A 22,233-nucleotide genomic window follows, 5' to 3' on the forward strand; every position below is an offset into this window, starting at 1 on the left:
TGTTTTTAAAATGGCTTTATTGAGATATAATTTACATACCATACAATCCACCCATTTTAAGCATACCATTCAATATACCATTAGTACATTTACAGAATTGTACAACTACGGCCACAATCTAATTTTAGAACACTTCCATCACCTTAAAATGAAACTGTGAGTGCATTTACAGTCAATCTCCATTCCTACTCTCAGCCCCAGGCAACCATTAATCTATTTTCTGTCTCTACAGATTTGCCTTTTATAGAAACAAATCATATTTTGGGTGCTTCAATGTTCTGGTCTGTTAACTCTCAGTTGGTTTCTGAATTCGATTCAGACATATTAACCTAAGTCTTTGTTTTTTTCTTGCTCCTGTTTCTCTCAATCCCTCATTCATTTATCTTGATCCACTTGTAAGAACAGTGTTTTGTGCTTACTTAATTTTCTTGCTTTGTGCATTTTGTGCCATCTCATGTTCCTCAGAAACCATTTCTCTGCTACCTTAGGTTGAGTATCAGGGCCCTGCTAGCCCACAGGGCACTTTTATGAGACTTATAAAATAGGTGCCCTTTCCACATATATGCAGCCCTAGGGGCTCACTGCTTAGCAAGCAAAATGTGCTTTTGAATTTAAGATGATGCCTCCTGCAGGTAGATGAAGCCAGGGACCAGGCCTGCTTCTTGGTTAGCCCAGTGCAGGTTGGATTTCGGCTTCACTCCTCCTTGCTCGGCATGTCCTTGGAAAGGGCATCACCTGCACGTCCACACGCAGCCATACTGCTAATAAGACTAGACATTCAGCTCTCCTTTACAACAGTAAATAGAGGTTTACTATTAACCATTCAACAAATATTTGCTGAGTGCTTTCCATGTGCTAATCATGTGAGATGCTACAGATAAAAGTTAATGAAGTGGACACAGCCCCTTCCCTTGTGAAGCTTCCTGTCAGAGTCTTCATTCTCAGTGACATTTCTGCAAGCGCCTTTCTTCTCATACAGTCCCCATGGTCCAGTTCCAAACACCTATTTTAGCAGGTACTAAAAATCATGATTACACATGCAAAATGTTCAAGTTACAAAATAAAATGAAGAAAAACTATGAACATTTGGGTATTGACTCACCCAGTGATGACGCTTCCTAGGAATCTGTGCTTCTTCACACATTTTAGTCAAATAGTTTCTTTGGGGTAGCTGTGTAGATTCCAAAAGTGGCCACAATCCTTCACTCTTCCTATATCCACACCCCTTTGCAGTATGACTATATAGCTTCTCCCATCAAGAGGTGAAATCTATTTTTTCACTCCTTGAATCTGAGCTGGCCTTATGACTTGCTTTAAGCAATAGAATGCAGTGGAATTGACACTGTGTCGGTTCTAAGGCTAGGCCTTATGAGGCCTTGTGTGATTCCATCTGTTCTCTTGGAACCCTGTCAATAGCCATGAGAACCAGTCTGGGCTGCTCTGTTGGAGGATGGAAGATCACAGGAAGCAGAGACTAAACTCGGTCAGCTAAGGGCCATCCAAGACCAGCCAGCCCCCAGCCAACCGCAAGCTGACCTCAGATATGTCAGTGAGACTAGACCAGACCAGAAGAACCGTCCAGCAGAACCCAACCCAACACAAACTGCTGAGCTGTAGAATTGTTAAGATAAATGATTGTTGTTTTAAGCCATTAAGTATTGATGTGGTTTATTTTGCCGCAAAAGCTAACTGACACTAAATTTAAGTCCCTAGGAGTAATACTCCCCACTGCTCCCACCTGGCTTTTGATGCCCTCTAGCCCACCTATCCTGTTTTTCATTCTTTTGTTCAAAATACATACCCTGGGTATCTGCTGTGTGTCAAGCTGGGCTGGGTGTTGGAAATACAATGAGAAGTCTTGGTCTTGTGACAGACACATGCACAGGCAATTTCAGTTCAGTGTGACAACGGTAAGCACATATTGCCAAGAGAGGACATGGAACAGATACATAACCCAAATCAGAGTGTCTGATAAGACTAGTAATCGAAGGTGAGCCATATAGAGGTACAGACTGTACAAAAGCCTGGAGGGGTGAGCAGGTGGGTCAGGTAAAAAAGTACACAAGCTCAGTATGGCTAGAGCCCAGAGTACAGCAGAGAAAGTGACGAGAGGGGAGGCTGTAGAGAGGAGCAGGAACTAGAACATAAAGAGCTCTGTATCCCTTTGCAGGGAGCTTAGATATCTGCTGAAGGAGAATATAATCTAATGTAATATAAATTATAGAAAGCTCACCAAGGCTGCAATATAACAAAGGGATTGGGGGGACCAAAACTAAAGGCACCCAGGTGGCTTTTGAGGTGATCCAGATGAGAAACATTGGCAGTTTGAACGAAGGTAGCAGCAGTGGGGATGGAGGTAAGTAAACTGATTTTAGATGCTCAGGAGTTAGCACTTGGTAAATGACTAGAAATGGGGTGATGAACTCTCGAGAGGAAGGAATAAAAGATAGTCCCCAGGTTTTTGGCTTAGCCAATTGGTGATAGACATTGAGACAGGGAATGTGTATGAGGGACAGATAAGGAAGGGATGATGAATCCAGTTTGGAATATACTGAGTTTGAGGTGCCTTCAAGATATCCAAAAGGTGTCCAGTGGGCAGTTGGATATATCTGAGACCTAACAATATTTTATATATATTTCTTCATTATCTAACTAAAAAGAAAAAGGATAGTAGATGGCTGATAGTTGAAGAGTTTAGGAACTAGAAGGTGCCTTGAAATGGAAGAGCAAAGGCTTTGGGAAGACAGTGAGAGAACTGGAAGGCTAGAAAGTAGTGGTCAGGGAGTAAGATGTTTAAGATTCCGGGGATATAACAGTACAAGATAATGGATTTGAGGTGGTCAAAAAAGTGAAAAGCTAGTTGATGGATGGGTAACCCCAGAAGACAGCAGACCTTGGCAAGAAGAAACACTGTGGGCCAGACGTCAAAAATCTTTAATAAATGAGGAGAAATTTGATTGGTGACAGTAAAGTGGTAGGGAGCCTAACAGGTTGGCAAAAGCTTCAAAGATGGAGTAAAGTACAAAAATGGGGGACAGAAGAGAAGACCCAGTACAGCTTGAGGATGCCAGTGACAAAATGAGAGGTGACTAGGGGGATTTACACTTGGGGCAATTAGCAAAGATGACAAGAACGTGAGCTACGGAATGAGCTGGTTGGCCCTAGCTGTCCTGGTTTGGATTGTTTTTCCTTCAGAAGAATTCAATTCCCGTGGAGGAAAGAGCAGCAGCCCTGCAGCAGCATTTCTCTAAAGGGGAGACCAGGAATAGAACTGCCAGATTTAGCAAATAAAACTACAGGATGCCCAGTTAAATTTAAATTTCAGGTATTACATAGGGCACACACTAAAAAATTATTTATCTGAGGTGCCTGAAGCATCTTATTGATTTCAACAAAGCTTTGGCATCATGTGGTCCTAACAAACGGACAGTTGGTCAACCTCTCACCTATCCAATTCAACTCCCTTGTATTAGTCAGAGTAGGCTAACTAATGTAACTATTTGACTTTAAAACATATGGTTGAACAAAAGTTTATTTCTTGCTAATTAAGCCAGTTACCAAGCCAAAGAGGCCCTTCTCTGTGTCGTCACTTTGGGCTCAGGTGGATGAAGGATTTGCCCTGGGTGTCATCTCCATTCCCACCTGATGGAAAGGAAGAGCATGGAGGAGCACCTGTGGGAGGTTTCTATAGGCCAGGCCTGAAAGTGGTGCAGGCACGTCTGTACACAGTCCATTGGCTGAACTCAATCACATGGTCATATGTAATACAAGGAAGCCTGGAAAATGTAGGATGCACAGGAAGAAAAGAACATGGCTTTGAGTGAGCAATCTCTGCCACACCCTTTATGAGTCTATCTGTGGATTCCCCAAGGATCAAGATTCTGGATCAATAACCTCTGCTTTAGAAGAACAGGCACTCACACATACACCATATCCTAATTGCTACTGAAAATGTGATCAAGGACAGAACTAAAGATCATTACATGCATTCCTTTTTTCCTAGACATCAGGGTTTTTTTGATAGCCAAAAGTGGTACCTATCAAATAGATGTCACTAAAAAGAACAGGAAAAGTTCATCCTGTTGTTCCCAATTCTAGCTGCTAGCCCACCAAGTTGGTGTTTTATCTTTCCATTACGATGACATTTACCACAAATCATTCCAAACAACCAATGTTTTCCCCTAGTTCTTGCTTATGTAAATGTTGGTTGCCATGACAACAAAAAAGACTGCCCTTGATCAAATGGCAGAGCTTGCTAAGGAACAAGAAACAACTAGCTGGTTCAGCCATAAACCTAACCCCTCAGGCATGTTTAACAAGGGAAGTAAGAAACTGGGGCAATTTCTTATTCAAAAGAAAAAGTGAAAGTAGAGGAAGAACTTGATTCTAGTGGGAGAAAAGATGTGGCCAAAGAATTTACATAAACCACTTCCTCTTGTTACCTTCTTTTTTGGGGATGGGATCTGGCTCTCTCCTTTTCTCATTATATCACAAGGCTCATAAAAGGACTTGGGCCTCAGACTCAGGCCAATTTTGTCTTTACTTCCTACCTACTTTCACATTAGAATGGGGTCATGCCCTTTACCATAATGCACAGAGAGAATTTACCTGCCCCTCTTAGGTGCTTTCTTGAGTTGCTGCCTCTGAGGTCTGTAATTGAAGACCTAAATGACAACAGGATAAGGAATAACTACTTTGAATATTGTTTAGGCTATATTAAGCTACTTCCATTACAATTGGTATTTTAGAACAAGATAATTTAGACATAATCTTGACATTTTTGTTAATGAAATTCAGCCTTTTTGAAAATATTGTCAAAACTAGAAATTAAAATACCAACCAGTGAATAATCTTCATTGTATGAATATAGCTCCCCTCTAAATAATCCAGTCACCTCCTTTTCTATGGAAAAAGAACAGGAAAGCACGAGAACCCTTGAGACTATGCTTTGTCAAGCATTTCATGTTTCTACAACAGAAAGACCTTCGGAAATGGGTGTTAATTCTGACCAATATTAAAATGAACCTACAGCCTTCAAGCATACACAAGACCAGGGATACTGGGGACAGCAGCTGAGAGGTAACCGGTCGGGTCCCTATTCCCCAGACTCAAACCCTGCTAAGGAAAACATTATTTGATCAACAAATATGTATTGCCGGCTGTGAGCCAAGCTCTGCGCTGGGCTCTGGCAATAGAATAATGAACAAATTAGATGTGGCTCCTGCCCTCATGGAACTGATTTAGTCTAACGGAGGAGGTGGAATGAAATCACAGAAATAATTACAGTCTGAGAGGAGCTCTGTGAAGGTGAATGATGTGATGATTATAAACGGGATTTAGGGGTTCAGGGAAGACATCTCTGAGAAAGCGACATTTAAGCCAGAGGGGGAGGCAAGTTAAGCTCGCTTCGACCTGTATCCCTAGAGGATCCTTAAGCCCTGCTCTTTTTGAACGTCACTTCTTCTTAAGAGCTAGCTCTTCTCGGCCCCCTACCTTATCTCCCCATTTCTTTTTCTTCATGATATGTGTGGCAGCAGAGTTCCAAATTCTTAGCTTCCTCCTGCCAAACTTTGGAAGACCATTTTCATATTTTCATCTGTGGACAGGGCCACTTCTCTCTCCACATCTGTAAGAGGAATAGACTTTAATCTGAAGATAAGGGTCACAAAATTTAAGAGCTGTTATGAGCACTCCAGGCTATGTAAAGGAACCCAGCACTCAACCTATCACAAGATTTGGCAGCTTCTTATTGATAAAAAGTGGAAACATGCTTAAATCACCTTGCTGTTAAGTGTGTGTACAGCAAAGATGGCCCCCTTGCAAGAGTTTCCTTTAACTCTGGGTTGATACTCTGCTATGTATACAGCAGTAACTAGATGTTTGTTTTGGGTCCAAGGCAGAATACTCTATAAATGACTGGCAAAGCTTGTCCTTTTCATTTTAAAACTTCACTACCCACAGGACATAAGACTATGGAGTATAAAATCAACCTTTTAGGTATATATATTCACACACTATCATGCATCTAAATATACATGTGCTTTGAGAAAGGATGGGAAGAACATAACGTTTAACTCTTTTAAATTTCCTAAATTATCTAACCTGAAAAAAGTGTTACTTACATAAAAAAGAAGGAATTACACTGAATATCTACCCTAACATTGTAAAAACCTATTGTATAACATCCACACTTCTCATTTGCTTTACAAAGCCCCTACCACATCCATTTCTTTATACCCACATATAACCATTTCTGGACAAGTTTGATGTTATCTGTTCACATCATTCCAGCTTTCCAATCATTACATAATCATTCTTCTTATAGTCCCCTCAAATCATTATTTCATGACTTCTGGAGACTCTTCAAAATAACACCAATGATTGATCCCATCTTTTATGAGTACCCACAGAGCGTGTATAATTGTTTCTTTATCTCTTATTCCCTAAGCATAAAAGATTTAGCTCTTTTGTGAAAAATATTCAAAGATTACTTTCTTCAAAAGATCACCAAGCCAAACATTTGGCCATATTTTTATTTACTACATATACTATAAACATATACAATACATGCTACAAAAAAAAAACATTTTTTAAAAAATTTAACTGTCAAGAAAGTGTATAGTGTTATAATACAATGGCACATGTTCATATTTTATTTCAAATTGGTTTGCTTATCATCCATTTCAAACCATTAACAGTGAAATGTTACTTAAAGATAATTAAAAATTATCTATTTGCATTATTAACAATAAACAATTCCAACAAATTAATAAGAATTAATCATGTCAAATATTAGTATCCAAAAAACGGGCTTTTGCAGAAATTATTATATAAAATATAGCAGCCAATTTCAGTTTATTTTGCTCTATGATAATGTACATATGCACTTAAATAGGATTCTAGCATTTGCTTTTGGAAGATACTTTTAAGAAGTCCTTTGATTTCTTAAGGTCCAACAACCGCCACACCCAGCCAAATCTAATCCAACAGTTCATGTAATGGCTTTGGACAACCGATCATTGAGAAATTCTTATGATTTGGGTAGAGTTGCATGTTCCACCAATATTACATACGATGAAGAGAGACATTACAAGCCAATATCAAAATTGAAGCAAAAGAAAATACAAACATTCAAATCAGTTGTGACAAAGCTTTTCTCCAAATATTTTAAATGTCATACTTCTAGGAAGCCAAGATTTAATGTGTATTTGGAGTTTACAGTCTCTATGCTCTAACTGAAAATTTAACAGAGTGGCCAGATGGAATTAAGTCTAGTATTGCAAATCTGTCCATTCAACATTACTGAGCACCCACTATGTGCACAGCACTGTGCGAACATTTTAAAAGTCGAGTATTAAGGTCCTTATCAAGCATTACCTTAGTGTGAGGTAAAAATATATTAAGTTAGCGTCAACTCATTAGTTTGCTTGTGGTAATGTATGTAATCCTGTGCCAGCTGGCTTCCCTGTGCCACATAATGAGCTTCTGCACAACCCTCATTCACTCACACAAGTATCTGTACACCAACTGTCCAGGCATTGCGCTAGTCACTGGGATACCATGATTTGGCATATGTTCAATGAACGCAAATGAATCTTAACCTATGCAAAACAATTGGAAAGCTACATTACTTTTCTAAAATGAGGCCCAAAGCAAAAAACAAGGTGTTTCTATTGGTCATATCACACCACAGACCAGTAAGTGCCTCTAGACTGGGAACTAACTTTGAAAGTTTCATACTGTAGTCTATATAGCCTAGATCATTTCTGGTCTTAAAAGTCAATTCTTTGGAGCACCTGACCCCATATAAACCATTCCATACTTAAAAGGGTTTGTAAACTAAACTTGAACACAAAGAAAAAGAGCCCCAAATGAAGGCAGTTTATAACGTAATGTACTTCAAGCACTATTCTGGTCATATGAAATTAATAATACATAAGTAATTCATGATTGGTTCAAATGTTTTTCAAACCACTAACCCTATCCCCAAACTCATGTAATTTTAACTTGACTTTTTATACAAGTTGTACATAAAGCAAAGGGCAGAATTTGGCCCCCCAACCATCTATGGAATATTCTAAGTGATTGGTCCTTCCACTCTACACACAAGCGACGAATTCCAGAGTCCCCTGATAGGATACTGGCACTCAGGAGAATGGCCCTGCTGGATCCCATTAGCCAGGAGTCTATTTAGCTGTGGTAGCAATGTGAACCTACTATGACCCCTTGAGGGATGGCAGAGAGCTGGGAGTTTGGCTGTCCATGCAGTGAATCCAATACTGGCTTAAAGCTATGCACTGAATAAAGTGCTCTGCACATCCTGCTTATCATCTGGAATGAAAATAACACTTATCTTGAGAATCAACCTATTTGTAGGTTTGGGGAAAAAGAATTACAAGGCTTGAAAGAATCCCAAGAAAAAGTATGAAGCACTGACTGGGAAGGAAGACAAATGCCTCTTGTAGTGTCCTCAGAATTCTCAGGATTTGAACTGTCAGAATGAGTCATACAATGGTCATGTTGTATAAATGAAAACGCAATCCCACTGGGTACTATCACACGGTGCATGATTACTTCATGGGGGTGGAAGGGAACAGTCTATTGCCATTTGATAGCATGATTTCAGAATGAAAATAAAACCATTGAATAAATCAGGGTAAGCAGTGTGCAACACTTCTCTCCTGTCCATCAGTTTTCCACAGGTTGATTTATATTGCCTGAAAGAAAAAAGGCAAGATACCTATCCCTTCAGATACACTCAGGCAACGCTGCTACCATCTAGAATTGCCAATTCAAAAGTTAACACACTAGCCCTCCAGTTTCGTACCCTGAATATGGTAAATAAGACTAGGGATGGAGTAGTTCAGTCTAAAAGAGATCACAGGTAACAGAATGCTTATATAAACTAGACTGTTTTGACGTCTGTAAGAAAATTGTATAGATGGCAATTGGAAAAAAAAAAACAGATTGTTCCCATCTGTGAGCAAAACTGTTTGTAGAGCTATACTCAGCTGAAGTCCTCATCAGGATTCTGTTGATCCAGCAGACGGACATGTGTGAATGGGAAGTGACCTCGTTTGCCATTACACTCCCCTTCCCACTGACCACTCACATTAATCTTCGTAACCTTTACCAGCTCACCGACCTGCAGGAGGAGAATAAGGACAACACTTTATTTCCAGTTATGAATGCAAGCTGAAAACCCCATTCCTGGTCAGCCATACCCTGCCCACGTGATTGCTCTAGGGCTGATACCACAGAAATGGCTATTCGCTGCCTCCCAAGCCCCAGCCACCAGACCAATTACTTGTGGTTAATGCAGGCACGAGGAAGAAGTGATTTTAGCAGTGCAGAAAAACACAGAGTACAGAAGATAGAAGGGATCTTAAAACATGATTAGAAATCTCAAGTGTCTCTGGAGGAGCAACCCTACCTAGAATGATCTAGTATTCCTTATCTTTGTACCCACTACTCTTAGCTTCCTGCCTGACCCACACTGCCCTCCCATCGCTGGCATATAGCAGCACAATCCCCCAGCCCACTCTCGTACACATATCCTGGCCTGCTGCTGCTTGTAGAGCAGAAGGCAATCATGGGAAGCATACTTCATTTGGTCCCAGAAAATGAAGTGTTCCCATCACCTTCCTACCAAGGCAAGGCTTTTCCCACTTGAGCAGGTACAGGCCAAGACTCCAAATTCCATCAGCTCCCTGAAAGACCCCACCTTCTTCAGCAAGTTTTACTTGGCAGGCCACTGCCTGCCAGTCCCCTCACTCCCACCCCACCATGTACTGACAGACCTTGTCGCTCCCTCAATGCCACTTGGTACTTGTTCATTAACAATAAGGGGACATCACGTTTTTGCTGTTACAAAAAGCTTCCTGTTGCAACATCAGATATTTTTGACAATCTAGGATATACCTCTATCTTATTATGAATCTTAAGACAAGGTGAGTCTGATGAATGGATTCATCCTGTAGCAAAGTATTTAACAATGGTGAGATAAGTCCCCAAATGTCACTGGACTAAAGAACTTTATGACTATCCTTTAATTATGAACATCGGAGTTTTGAGCAGGCAAGTTCTTTCTAAACATTACTGTTCATTTGGTTTTATTAAATTAATAACTACTATATATTTAACTTTCATAAAGTACTATAGAGAGCATTTTACATAAATTATTTTCTAATAATCATTATACCCCTATAAGACAGGAATTGTTTTCATTTTACATACGAGAAACTGAGGTTCAGAGCAATTACATATTATACCTGAGGTCACAAAGCCAATGACAGGGCTGAGATTTGAGGCCAGAAGTACCTGGCTCCCAAGCCCATTTATGTTCTTTCTGCTATACCAAGAACGTTCAAATTATGCTCCCACAGCCCTGGGGGTTCCTTCCCTAAGAATGCAGGCCAACTACTGGCCAAAGCCAACCCAAGTCTAGGCCGGGGCCTTCTCTAAAACCAGCTTGATCTCACTCACAGAGGAAACAGGCTGCCTACTGGCCAGTCTACAATTTCCTAAAGAATTATCTGAAAACCGTAGAGGTCTAAAGTGGTTGTGGGGGTCATAGGATGCTGAGAAAAGGAAGACAGAAACCATCGGATATTAGAGAGGCAAGGGATAAGACACAAGTGTGAGAAAAAGCAGCAGCTTGATTTGTTGATAGTGAAGTCTAATGGTGTAAGGGGAGGAGAGGGAAAAATGATATTGCATGTACATCTTTCCAAACAGATCCAGTTCCTATAGGCTGCTAGCACCAGGGTTCTGTTTATTCCCAGCAATCTTCCAATTCAGTTTCTGACATCTGAGCAGGCCAACTATGACAAGCAAAAATTTTCAAACAGTCTTTGAAGAGAGGAAGCCCAGAACATCAAGTGAAAATTTCCTTGGTAGTAAAAACAATCTAAAAGATTTCTTCCTATATCCCCAATTCTAGTTCTCAGACTATCTCACTTGTTCTCTTCTTTTTAAAATCCTTGGGACTTCCCTGGTGGTCCAGTGGTTAAGAATCTGCCTTCCAGTGCAAGGGATGCGGGTTCGATCGCTGACTGGGGAACTAAGATTCCATATGCCACAGGGCAACTAAGCCCGCGCGCCACAACTACTGAGCCCACAGGCCACAACTAGAGAGAAGCCCCCACGCCGCAATTAAAACCCCGCGTGCCGCAACGAAAGAACCTGAGTGCCGCAACTGAGACCCAATGCAGCCAAATCAATTTAAAAAAAAAGTGCGAGAGGAAGAATATGAAAAAAATAATAATAAAATAAAATTCTTGCAGTGTTGCAAGAAGTTAGCCTCTACATAAACTCCATAATGTGACTATTCCTTAGTGAATTTTCCTTGTTTCTGAACTGTCAACTATCTGTGACTCCCCACTCTTCACACATACACACACACAACACATGTTACCGGAATAAATACCCGTGTGCTGCTAGCCCCTTGCTATGATACAGTAAATTATATCAAGTGCAGCACTCCCACCACCGTTTTTGTTATTTATTTGTACTATCTGTTAAAACACTCATGTCATACTAAAGTGCTATTCAGGTAGCTGGACCCAGAATAACACAAGTCCCTGGCCTTAAGAAAGAAAAAAACATTTGAGGGGGCGTGTCTGCTCATGTCAGAAACCTAAATTGCCACTCATGTCAGATTCCCCTCCAGATGGGGACGAAGGGGCCAGTTTCTTTCAAGAAGCTGGTTTAATGACACCCCAGCTGTCATATCTGAATCCATCATTTTAGTGATATTAAAAACACACCCGAGGGACATGAGGGAACATTCTGGAGTGCTGGAAATGTTCTATACTTCCATCTGGGTGGTTGTCACATAGGTATATATACATGTAAACTCACTGAGCTATATACTTATATACTTAGGATTGGTACGTTTTACCAAATGATTTCATATCTAAATAAAAAAGTGAAAAGAAAAGAATGTTATGTTTTATCCAGCTTTTCTAGGTGTTTTGTAAAAGATGGTTCTTCAGGATACATCCTTAAGCCCACCATTCTACTTGATACCAAAATCTAGGTTTAAACACCGCTCTTATACTGTAAGATTGCCATTATTCTTAAGCATTCAAAGTGTTGTCTCAAATCACATCCCAAAGAGCTCTAAGTGACAGGTAGGTAGAAATGTGGACCACCCACCCCCTTGCTGTTAATCAGTACCACAAAACCACACTAGCTTCTCCACAAACAGGGCAAAACCTGCTGATCTGCCCTCAGGCCTTTCTTCCTTCAGAGTTCGAAGGGAGAAATGAGTCGGGGCTCCCATACGGCAAGATGTTACTGGGGGGATGAATGAAGTGCAAATTAGTCCCCTGGACAACATCAGAGTCTGACATCATACAACATCTCTGATGTATACACTCTCTTGGTTCTACCCTACAGAGAAGGGCTCAGGAAAAGCACTCCATCTTCTAGAATCCAAAATCTTTTTTTACAGTTGCTTAGGTTCTTGGCAGAGAAGTCCAACCACCACAGGGTGGGGAAAAAAAAGCTGTGTCATGACTCTGAAACGATTCTGATTTTTAAATGGATAAAAGAAGAAAGTTGTAAGTGGTTAATAGGCTAATTGACCTGCCCAAAGCGGCCTTGAAATACAAATACTTTGAGGAAGACCTTACTAAGATTAAATACCCTATGTATAATACCCTATGGGTTCTTTCTTCCAAAATATTCAAAGCACATGGGGACTCTTGGGGTCAAGAACAGACAAGTCCCAAAGGCAACATGACTATCCTTTAGAACACATGAGGCCCTCGAGCTCCAACAGGGTGGAAGGAAGGGTAGCTGTCGAGCCTGGGGCTGAGTGCAGGAGGGGATGGGGCAGTCTAGGAACATGGTGCTCCACTAAGTCCAGTTCTTTCTCCAAGTCAGAAATGACACCATAAATTGTGCTCCTCTTCCCGTTAAGCAACAACACTCTGAAGCAGAATTCCCCAAGGCCAGACCAGGGGATGCATATAGGTTTGAAGCTTGGTGTACTACTTCAAAGACAAAGAAAGCAAAACTGAATACTTGCCCCAGAAATGTTACAATTTTAAGACACAAAAGAATGTACTAATCAGTGAGTGCAGTAATAACTGTAGTTCTAACACTAATGATTTCAAAATTCAAGTTATAGATGGAAAAAAAATCCTCATCTGCATACTAATGAAAAAGAAAGAACTTATAAAGGACCTAAAGCACTATGAAGCAGTTAACCTTTCCTTTTATGAGGCAGACCTCACTAACACCTTGTAAAGGAGAGAGAGTGATGATTCTTTCACCACCAAGGTACTATTTTAGTGTCCAGTCAGTTCCTAGCCTCTCAACCATATACCACATCCTCATGAGCGAGAGTGCAAGTAAATGATGGCACCATCTGTAAAGAGGACTGAATGTGGTTACTTCAGTTTCTTCACTCCCAGCGAACTTGAGGAACACACTGGTTTCTTCCCTAGCTCTGTGTAGTTCCCAAGGTCAATCATGATCTTGGTACAGATTAGTCAAACCTAGAATTGATCTACGAGCCAAAAAAAAAAAGAATTGATCTAGGAGCAAAAGATTACCCAGTTCACCTTCACCAGTAAGTTCCAGTGATAATGAGAAAGAAACTGGAGCCCAAATGGCATTAAACAGGAGACATCAGGGAGCTGTGTGACCTAGTCAGCTGGTGTAACCCCAGGTGACTGCTTTTCTAGTTTGCCTTCTAACATGAAAGGCATCAACGGTTGCCAACGTTCCTTTGATCCAGATTTGCTGCACAATTCCAGTGAGCTCAGGGCAGGAAACACACATAACTTCATATAAATAAAACCAGGGAAACCAAGTACAGAGATGGAGTACAGGGACCTTGTTTTCAAATATATCCAAACACACCAAGAACACATTTAGTAAATATTCCAAGATTTGACTGAAGGAGGAAAAAAAGGTAAGAAAACTACAGCAATCTAAGACAGGGGTCAGCAAACTATGGCCCATAAGCCACAACCAGCTTGCTGCCCCCTCTGTAAATAGTTTTATTGGAACACAGCAAGCTCATTTGTTGTTTTTCTACGACTGCTTTCTAGCTACAATGGCAAAGTGACAGAGGCCAGATGGCCTATAAAGTCCTTTACAGAAAAAGTCTGCAAACCCCTGATCTAAGGAATAGGTGATATTTACAGCCCATCTAAAATCTTTCAAATCAGTGAAGACCAAGTGACGACAATTCAGCCTTAATGATTCACTTGCCTCAGAGATGGACTGAAACGGGCATGGCTCATATTGGTGGAAAGTTGCAGGTCTTTGAGATTTAACTGGTAGGTAGGCTTCCTGGTGTAGAGCAAAAGCACCACACTTTTGGTGATAGGTGTGGTGAAGATAGGTCTTACCCTGATTCTAGTCCAAGTCAGAAAAGATTTTCTATAGTTCAACAACTGATAATGACTGCAACTAAGCTCCCCATCCCCTTGGTGAGAGGTGGGGAGATGACCACATAGAGCAGGTACATTTTAGCTCAACATAAAGAATTTTCTAAGAACTAGTCCAGTGAACTAGACCTGAGGTTCCCAAACTGTACAGTGTCAGAGGCACTGCAGCAAATTCAGAGGGGTGCCACCAAGTATTTTAAATTTTTGAGGGAAACACAGCAATACTTGACATCTGTTATGCCATGTGAACTACCAGCTCGAGGCAGTTAAAAATTTTGACATCAGATTATACTACATCCCTTTCAAAGATGTCATATCTTTGTAAAGCTGGGTTTTGGCAGTTGCTATGATAAAAATCAAGTACCTCATGAAAATAAGTGTAGAACAGGAAATGAAGGTGGCAATGTTCCATATGATCCCAAGGTTTGAGAAACTGAGGTGTACACATCTCATTAGTTAAATAACTGAAGTTATTTTATAAAAACAAAAATATTATTTTCTTCCAATTATTTTTATTATTTTTTTCAAGTGGGTACTAAGTTATTAAGATATAAATATTTAAGCTGTTTGAACCTACTGACTTAATAAATGGAACTGTTAAGTATTTCATTTGGCCTGGAACATTGTAAAATATTACTGAAACACTATGGGTTCTATGATCCAAGAAAGTCTGGAACCTCTAGACTACACTGTTGTGGATGATAGAGAGCTCCCCAAAAGTAGAGATAATTCAAATACATGTTTAAAAATCATCTGGGGGCGGAGGGGCAGAGAGATAGGGATACGGGATTAAGAAGGTACAAACCATTATGTACAAAACAAGCTACAAGGGGGACCTCCCCGGCGGTCCAGGGGTTGGTACTCTGCATTTCCACTGCAGTGGGTGCGGGTTCAATCCCTGGTCGGGGAGCTAAGATCCCACATGCCGTGCGGCGTGGCCAAAAAACCCCAAAAAAACAACAAACAAACAAAAAACAAAAATAAACTATCAAAAACTAAAATAAGCTACAAGGATATATTTACAACACAGGGAACATAGCCAATATTTTCTAATAACTATAAATGGAGTATAACCTTTAAAAATTGTGACTCACTATGTTGTACACCTATAACTTACATGATATGGTACATCAACTATACTTTAATTTAAAAAATTATTTTAATTTATCTCTAAGGATACCAGAGGGCCTGCCTTCAATGTCCAAGAAGCTGGATTAGTTACTTCCAAACTCTCTTCCCACTGAGATACTGTAATTTGAAAAGAAGAAGTCCAAAAAGGATGGAAGGAGAGGGAAAGTAGACACCTGTCTCAATGAACAATATAGAAATCTACAGCTACAATTCCAGAAAAAGACAAACTGAACACAGCCAAGACTTGTCACTCAGGTTCTTATACTTTCTAATCTCATTTTTTCTCTTTGGATCACAGGGAAAATTAAGGTCTTCACTCCACTTTTCCATACATAGGTCAAAAGGCCTAAATAACTTAGGCTTCACAGAGTTCCACAGGGGGAGATGTAGAGTTGATGTAGTCACTGCTGCATATAATCAGGGACCCAAAGCACTTTACACCTTCCCTTATCTGTGCCCTGAAGGACAGGTCCATGCCTAAGTCCACCTGAGAAGCTCCTTGGTTACTCAGAAGTCTTATCTACCAAAGGCAAGATGCCAGAAAATGGAAGTTACATGATTAGTACATTTAAAGATAATGAGGGGGCTTCCCTGGAGGTGCAGTGGTTAAGAATCCGCCTGCCAATGCAGGGGACACGGGTTCAAGCCCTGGTCCGGGAAGATCCCACATGCCGTGGAGCAACTAAGCCTGTGCGCCACAACTACTGAGCCTGCGCTCTAGAGCCCGTGAGCCACAACTACTGAGCCCACATGCCACAGCTACTGAAGCCTCCGTGCCTGGAGCCCGTGCTCCACAACAAGAGAAGCCACCACAATGAGAAGCCCGCGCACCGCAATGAGGACCCAATGCAGCCATAAATAAACAAATAAATAAATTTTTAAAATAAATAAAAAAAATAAAGATAATGTCGGGGGGTTTCCCTGGTGGCGCAGTGGTTGAGAATCTGCCTGCCAATGCAGGGGACAGGGTTCGATCCCTGGTCTGGGAAGATCCCACATGCCGTGGAGCAACTAAGCCCGTGCGCCACAACTACTGAGCCTGCGCTCTAGAGCCCACGAGCCACAACTACTGAGCCCGCGTGCCAGAAGCCACCGCAAGGAGAAGCCTGCACACCACAATGAAGAGTAGCCCCCGCTCACTGCAACCAGAGAAAGCCCGCATGCAGCAAGGAAGACCCAATGCAGCCAAAAATAAATAAATAAATAAATTTATTTAAAAAGATAATGTGAGGGACTTCCTTGTTGGTCCAGTGGTTAAGAATCCGTCTTGCAATGCAGGAGACGCCAGTTAGATCCCTGGTCGGAGAACTAAGATCCCACATGCCACAGGGCAATTAAGCCCGAGCACCACAACTAGACAGCCTAAGTGCCGTAACTACAGAGCCCACGCACTCTGGAGCCCACACGCCACAACTAGAGAAAAGCCCGCACACCTCAACGAAGATCTTGCGTGCCACAACTAAGACCCAATGCAGCCAAAAAATAAATATTAAAAAAAAGAAAAAAGATAATGTGATTATTCTGGACAGTCTACAGAGGCATAAAATAAATTTTAACACCTGCAATTTACAAGATAAATTCACTATTCAAGTTCCCATGGAGCCATAAGCATCAAACAAAAACCAATCAAATCAAAATCTTAGATCAGCAGCGAAGCAACTAAGCCCGTGAGCCACAACTACTGAGCCTGCGCTCTAGAGCCCACTGCTTCAACTACTGAGCCCGTGGGCCTCAACTACTGAAGCCCACGCACCTAGAGCCCCGGCTCTGCAACAAGAGAAGCCACCACAATGAGAAGCCCGTGCACCATAATGAAGAGTAGCCCCTGCTCGCCACAACTAGAGAAAGCCCATAAGCAGCAACAAAGACCCAACGCAGCCAGAAAAAAATAAAAAAAAAATAAACTTCCATTTCTTAAAAAAAAAAAAATCTTAGATCAAATCTAAGATCAAAAAAATAAAAGGTGCCTCTGCACTGTTCTAGTGTTACTTCCAGTGTTTCTCCTTCAAAACACTCAGCATATCTACATTTGTTTAAAATCTGTCTTCATTAGAAACTATGGATGGAACAGATGGTGTCTTCCTGGTTCAGTTATATTCCCCCAGAATTACAGTGGGCAGAGGAATACCCCTACTTTGGTTGTTAGCTAGAATTAATCCCTTCTTTCCAACAGGCTTCATTCCTACTAGAGAAATCTGATGGGTAGGAAAAGAGGAAATAGGCATTAACTTATATTCTACTGGAGGGCTCCGTTCACAGCAAATATACCATGCAGGAAACATCCATCTGTAAGATGAGGACAGGTGGATCTTGAACAATTTTTTTAATTTATTTTTTTAAGTACAGAAACCCTCTGTACTTAAAAAATCTTAGAGAGACCCTGATATATAACACAGTGAAAAACAGAGTTGCTTTGATTAAAGCAAGAGAGGGAACCCAGAACCTTGCAACCTCAGCTACCTCCTGGGAAATGTTAGGGCACTGTGAAGCAGTCTGAACCCTATTATGTCTAGGGTTCTGCCCAATTCTAAAATGCAATGATTCTAATTTATCAATTTCAAGTTAACTGTAATACTCCACTAAAACGTGCCTAGCTCATCTACAGATCTAAATTTTTTTTTAATTAATTAATTTATTTATTTTTGGCTGCGTTGGGTCTTCGTTTCTGTGCGAGGGCTTTCTCCAGTTGCGGCGAGCGGGGGCCACTCTTCATCGCGGCGCGCGGGCCTCTCACTGTCGTGGCCTCTCTTGTTGCGGAGCACGCGCTCCAGACGCGCAGGCTCAGTAGCTGTGGCTCACAGGCTTAGTTGCTCCACGGCATGTGGGATCCTCCCAGACCAGGGCTCGAACCCGTGTCCCCTGCATTGGCAGGCAGATTCTCAACCACTGCGCCACCAGGGAAGCCCCTACAGATCTAAATTTATAGTGGGTCAAATATAGCAATGAATGTTTTTCTTATCAGAATGCTACAGTCAGAAAGCCAGAGTCTCCTAATCTTACCTCCTAGCCTCATCTCAATAGGGATGAGGCATCAGCTCCTATGAAAAACCAGAGATGGGAAAGGAAAACTGCCTCCCTGCATAGAGAATACAACTCAGGATATGCTGTCAGTGAAACCACACGAAACGTACACTGAGGAGGGCAGCATCACTGTTCTAAAACAAAAAGAATCGCAGATTGAATCTGGGTACGGTTGAAAAGGCACCAACGTAGATCTGGGTTCCTCATATCTCCACCTCCAACTAGTTTAAACAACCCATTCGATTTGTCTCAACATAAGTTTTTTTCATACAACGAATAAGGATATCTAAGGTCTTTTCCAGCTCCAGATTTCTATGATGCTAAACTAACATCATGTTTTTTAAGTACATACAGTGTTTTAAAGCTATTATTTGGGGGTATTTGTTCTAACTTGAAAGAAGCTATCTTCCTCAATCAACACATGTGGCTCAAAACTAATATCCAATCCAAAAAAAAAACTTACTGAAATCATAAACTAGTCTTCCACTTTAGTTTTTATTTCGCAAGATTTAGGTTTCACAGTAGCAGAACAGCTCAACCATCTTTGAGTACTAAAGCCTCTAATCAAGGCAGGCATCATTAAAAACAATTCTGGTGGGACTTCTCTGGTGGAGTAGTGGTTAAGAATCCACCTGCCAATGCAGGGGACACAGGTTCGATCCCTGGTCCGGGAAGATCCCACATGTCGCAGAGCGACTAAGCCCATGCGCCACAACTACTGAGCCTGAGCTCTACAGCCCGCATGCCACAACTACTGAGCCCACGTGCCACAACTACTGAAGCCCACACGCCTAGAGCCTGTGCTCCGCAACAAGAGAAGCCAACACAATGAGAAGCCCACGCACCGCAACAGAGTCGCCCCCGCCCGCTGCAACTAGAGAAAGCCCGCGTGCAGCAACGAAAACCCAATGCAGCCAAAAAATAAATAAATAAATTTATTAAAAAAACAAAAAACAATTCTGGTAATTCCCTCATGGTCCAGTGGTTAGGACTTGGCGCTTTCACTGCAGTGGGCCCGGGTTCAATCCCTGGTCGAGGAACTAAGATCCCGCAAGCCACACAGTGCAGCCAAAAGACAAAACAAAACAAAACAATTCTCTTTGAGAAAGGAATTGCAAATGGAAGCAAAATTAATGTGATAACTATTCTCTCCTGGGTGTCAGCTGGCTTGTTCCAAGAATGCTATTTTCACACTCCAGCCCAGTGCTAACAGAGTCTGCAATAAATGTCAGGAGTCACAACTGTCATGTGCACAGCACCATGTTGGTTGTTGCCATCATCTGAACTTGAATGAAAACATGAGGCTAGAAACTTGTTTTCCTTATCCTCCAAACTCTAAGTGGGAAAAAGTGGTGTGACCTAGACAACATACATTTCATTCCTCATCAAAACCAGGACACAATTCTTTTAAGTCACAACATGATCTCTTAAAAACACACATTTTTCAGTCAAACCTGTAAGACCTAACTAACCCTCTTTTGCACCCATTATTCAGAATATAAAAGAAAAATTTCAAATCCAGTAACATCAGAGACTACTTCAAATAAATTCCAGCTCACTGTACAGGCTAATGCTCCCACGCCTCAGTGTATAAACATGACCCAAAGGAAACAAAATTTAGAGATTTCAGTTTACAAGAATATACTTTTGCACCTTCTCGGCTAACTTGTGCTCACATAACTTCAGCCTGTGCTTATGAAATTTAGCTACTTACATTCAAGTTACCATATCTGAAAGGCTCTGAAAGATGGGAAAGCATGCTACTTCTACACTAGCTTTTATGCTGAACCACTAGCTCTGCATAACTCAGAAAGGAAGAAGAAAAGAAGGGAGGGAGGGAAGGAGAAAGAGAGGAGATAAGGGACAAAGCTGTGAGTGCTAAAGACAGGAATAAACACAATGCAATGGTTGGCGAGAGGAGATGGGCTACCAAGGATAACTATTCACCCGTAAAAGGCAAAACTTCATTCCTCAGGAGGAACTGGCTTCATGTCTATAAAATGCGTTAAACAACAAAGACCAAGTAAACCTGCTGCTCCTGGGAATTAATACTTTTGGGTATGTATCTCTTCATACCTATACACTTTACTGTTCCTCCTGAATTACTTGATGAATACAATCAATCAATGGTAAGAAACCCCATACCCCGTAAAGTAAAAACATCATATTTTTATAAGAACATTAGTTTAAGTATTTTGATAGAGACCACTTATTGTACTCAAATCTGTGTGAGCCCACCTTGTTTTAGATAATGATAAACAGAAAGAAAGAAACAGATTAGAACAGAGAAGATGAGAAAAAATATTTTAGGTTAATTCCTGTGAATTCAGGTAGTGTTATTAAAGTAGCCAAAGTATGGTTTAGTAGATCAATCAGAACATTCAGTTATACAGTTTTAAGCTTACTCATTCCAAAATAGGTTTTCTATAAAAAAGAGAAAACCCAACATTAAATGCCAAAATCAGTACTTAATGGTAAAGTACCATTCGACATCTTTAACAACATCACAATGCTGTTGCTTGTATTCAGCATTCCTACAAAGCTCTAAGAGGTCTGAAAGGGAGACCCTGTAGCAGATCTCTTCTTTCTACATTTTGCACATTATGTACCTCCAAAGCCAAGGCTGTCTTGTCGTAGGCATTAGGGACTCGCTTCTGGATTACCCTGGCATAAATGGGCCCATTCTGGAGGTTAGGGAGCGGAGTGTTGACGCTGGGTTGGGCATAGGGCCCGGGCTCCGGCCCACCCAGTGGCTGTGGGTGGGAACCCTCCTGGTTACCTCCAATCAGAGCCGATACTGAGGCGGAGGCAGGTCTATACTTCTCGACGTAAGGGACTGGAATCATCCCCCTCTTGCCTTCGCTGTCCTCCGCATTCCACCACTGCTCTTCAGGCTTATCCCGGATTCTCAGGATGTCTCCTTTCTTAAAGGGAAGATCTTCTTCATCATTCCCATTAAAGTCAAAGAGGGCTCGTACATACTCTGCCTCCTCCTGCCTGAGAATCACTCCACTACCCTGCCTGGATCTGGAAACTGGTTCTATCAATGTTGTAGTGTCCAAATAGTGTATTTTGTAGAATTCCAGTAAAGCAGGCAATGAATCAAATTCTTGATCTCCTATTCGGAGTCTGGATGGGCTCACCCCTGGAAAAAAACAGAGCAGGGTATTATTTAAAGATACATTATACTGGAGACGCAATGTAGATTTTAAGCATTTCCCAAACACATTTAGTCAATATTTAATCAGAAAGAAAGAAAGAAACAAACAAAAAACCTGTCTAGAATAAATAACTGCTTCTCCTAATAGTAAACTAAAAATCATACTTTGTAGCTCAAACATTCCCTGGGAAGAAAGATGCCTATTCACCACCTGCAGCAGAGTCAGAAGGCTATGATAGACCAATCACGCCAGTCATGACATGCTCTCATACTGGATCAAAGACAGAGCAACATGGAGACTTCTTGTTCATTCTCCCCAAGTGTTCTGTTGCTATTCCATTTACAGGGTACAAACGGTTCAAGGCTGTGTTACAATCTTCTTTTCAACCTCAGGAAATGTAGCAAGCTCTCCTTTTTCATAAGTCCCAGCAGCTATCCCAGGAAGAGGTGGGGAGAGCTTGGTATCTACACCAGGATCATACATTGGTATCTTCACACCTAGAATGTACAATT

At 41.3% G+C, this 22,233-nt stretch overlaps 1 protein-coding gene across 6 annotated transcripts in view; it reads right to left on the minus strand.

The window, feature by feature from the left end:
* The window catches only part of CRK (CRK proto-oncogene, adaptor protein), a 32,972-nt gene continuing 10,739 nt past the window's right edge, over positions 1–22,233 (minus strand). The window contains exons 2-5 of one of the 6 annotated variants that reach the window (XR_014257944.1): positions 21,170–21,705; positions 5,494–9,145; positions 4,841–4,902; positions 1–4,664 (exon numbers count right to left, since the gene is read on the minus strand). Coding sequence is in view for 2 of the 6 variants with exons in the window: in XM_082443575.1 (XP_082299701.1) it covers positions 9,008–9,145; positions 21,170–21,705 (674 nt within the window). In the remaining 4 variants the exon portion in view is untranslated. Of the gene's footprint in view, positions 9,146–21,169; positions 21,706–22,233 lie in introns of all 6 variants that reach the window. The other 5 variants (XR_014257943.1, XR_014257945.1, XR_014257946.1 and 2 more) reach the window with 5 other exon arrangements.

The sequence above is a fragment of the Balaenoptera physalus genome, assembly GCF_965194825.1.
Source record: "Balaenoptera physalus genome assembly, chromosome: 20".
Lineage (NCBI taxonomy): Eukaryota > Metazoa > Chordata > Mammalia > Artiodactyla > Balaenopteridae > Balaenoptera > Balaenoptera physalus.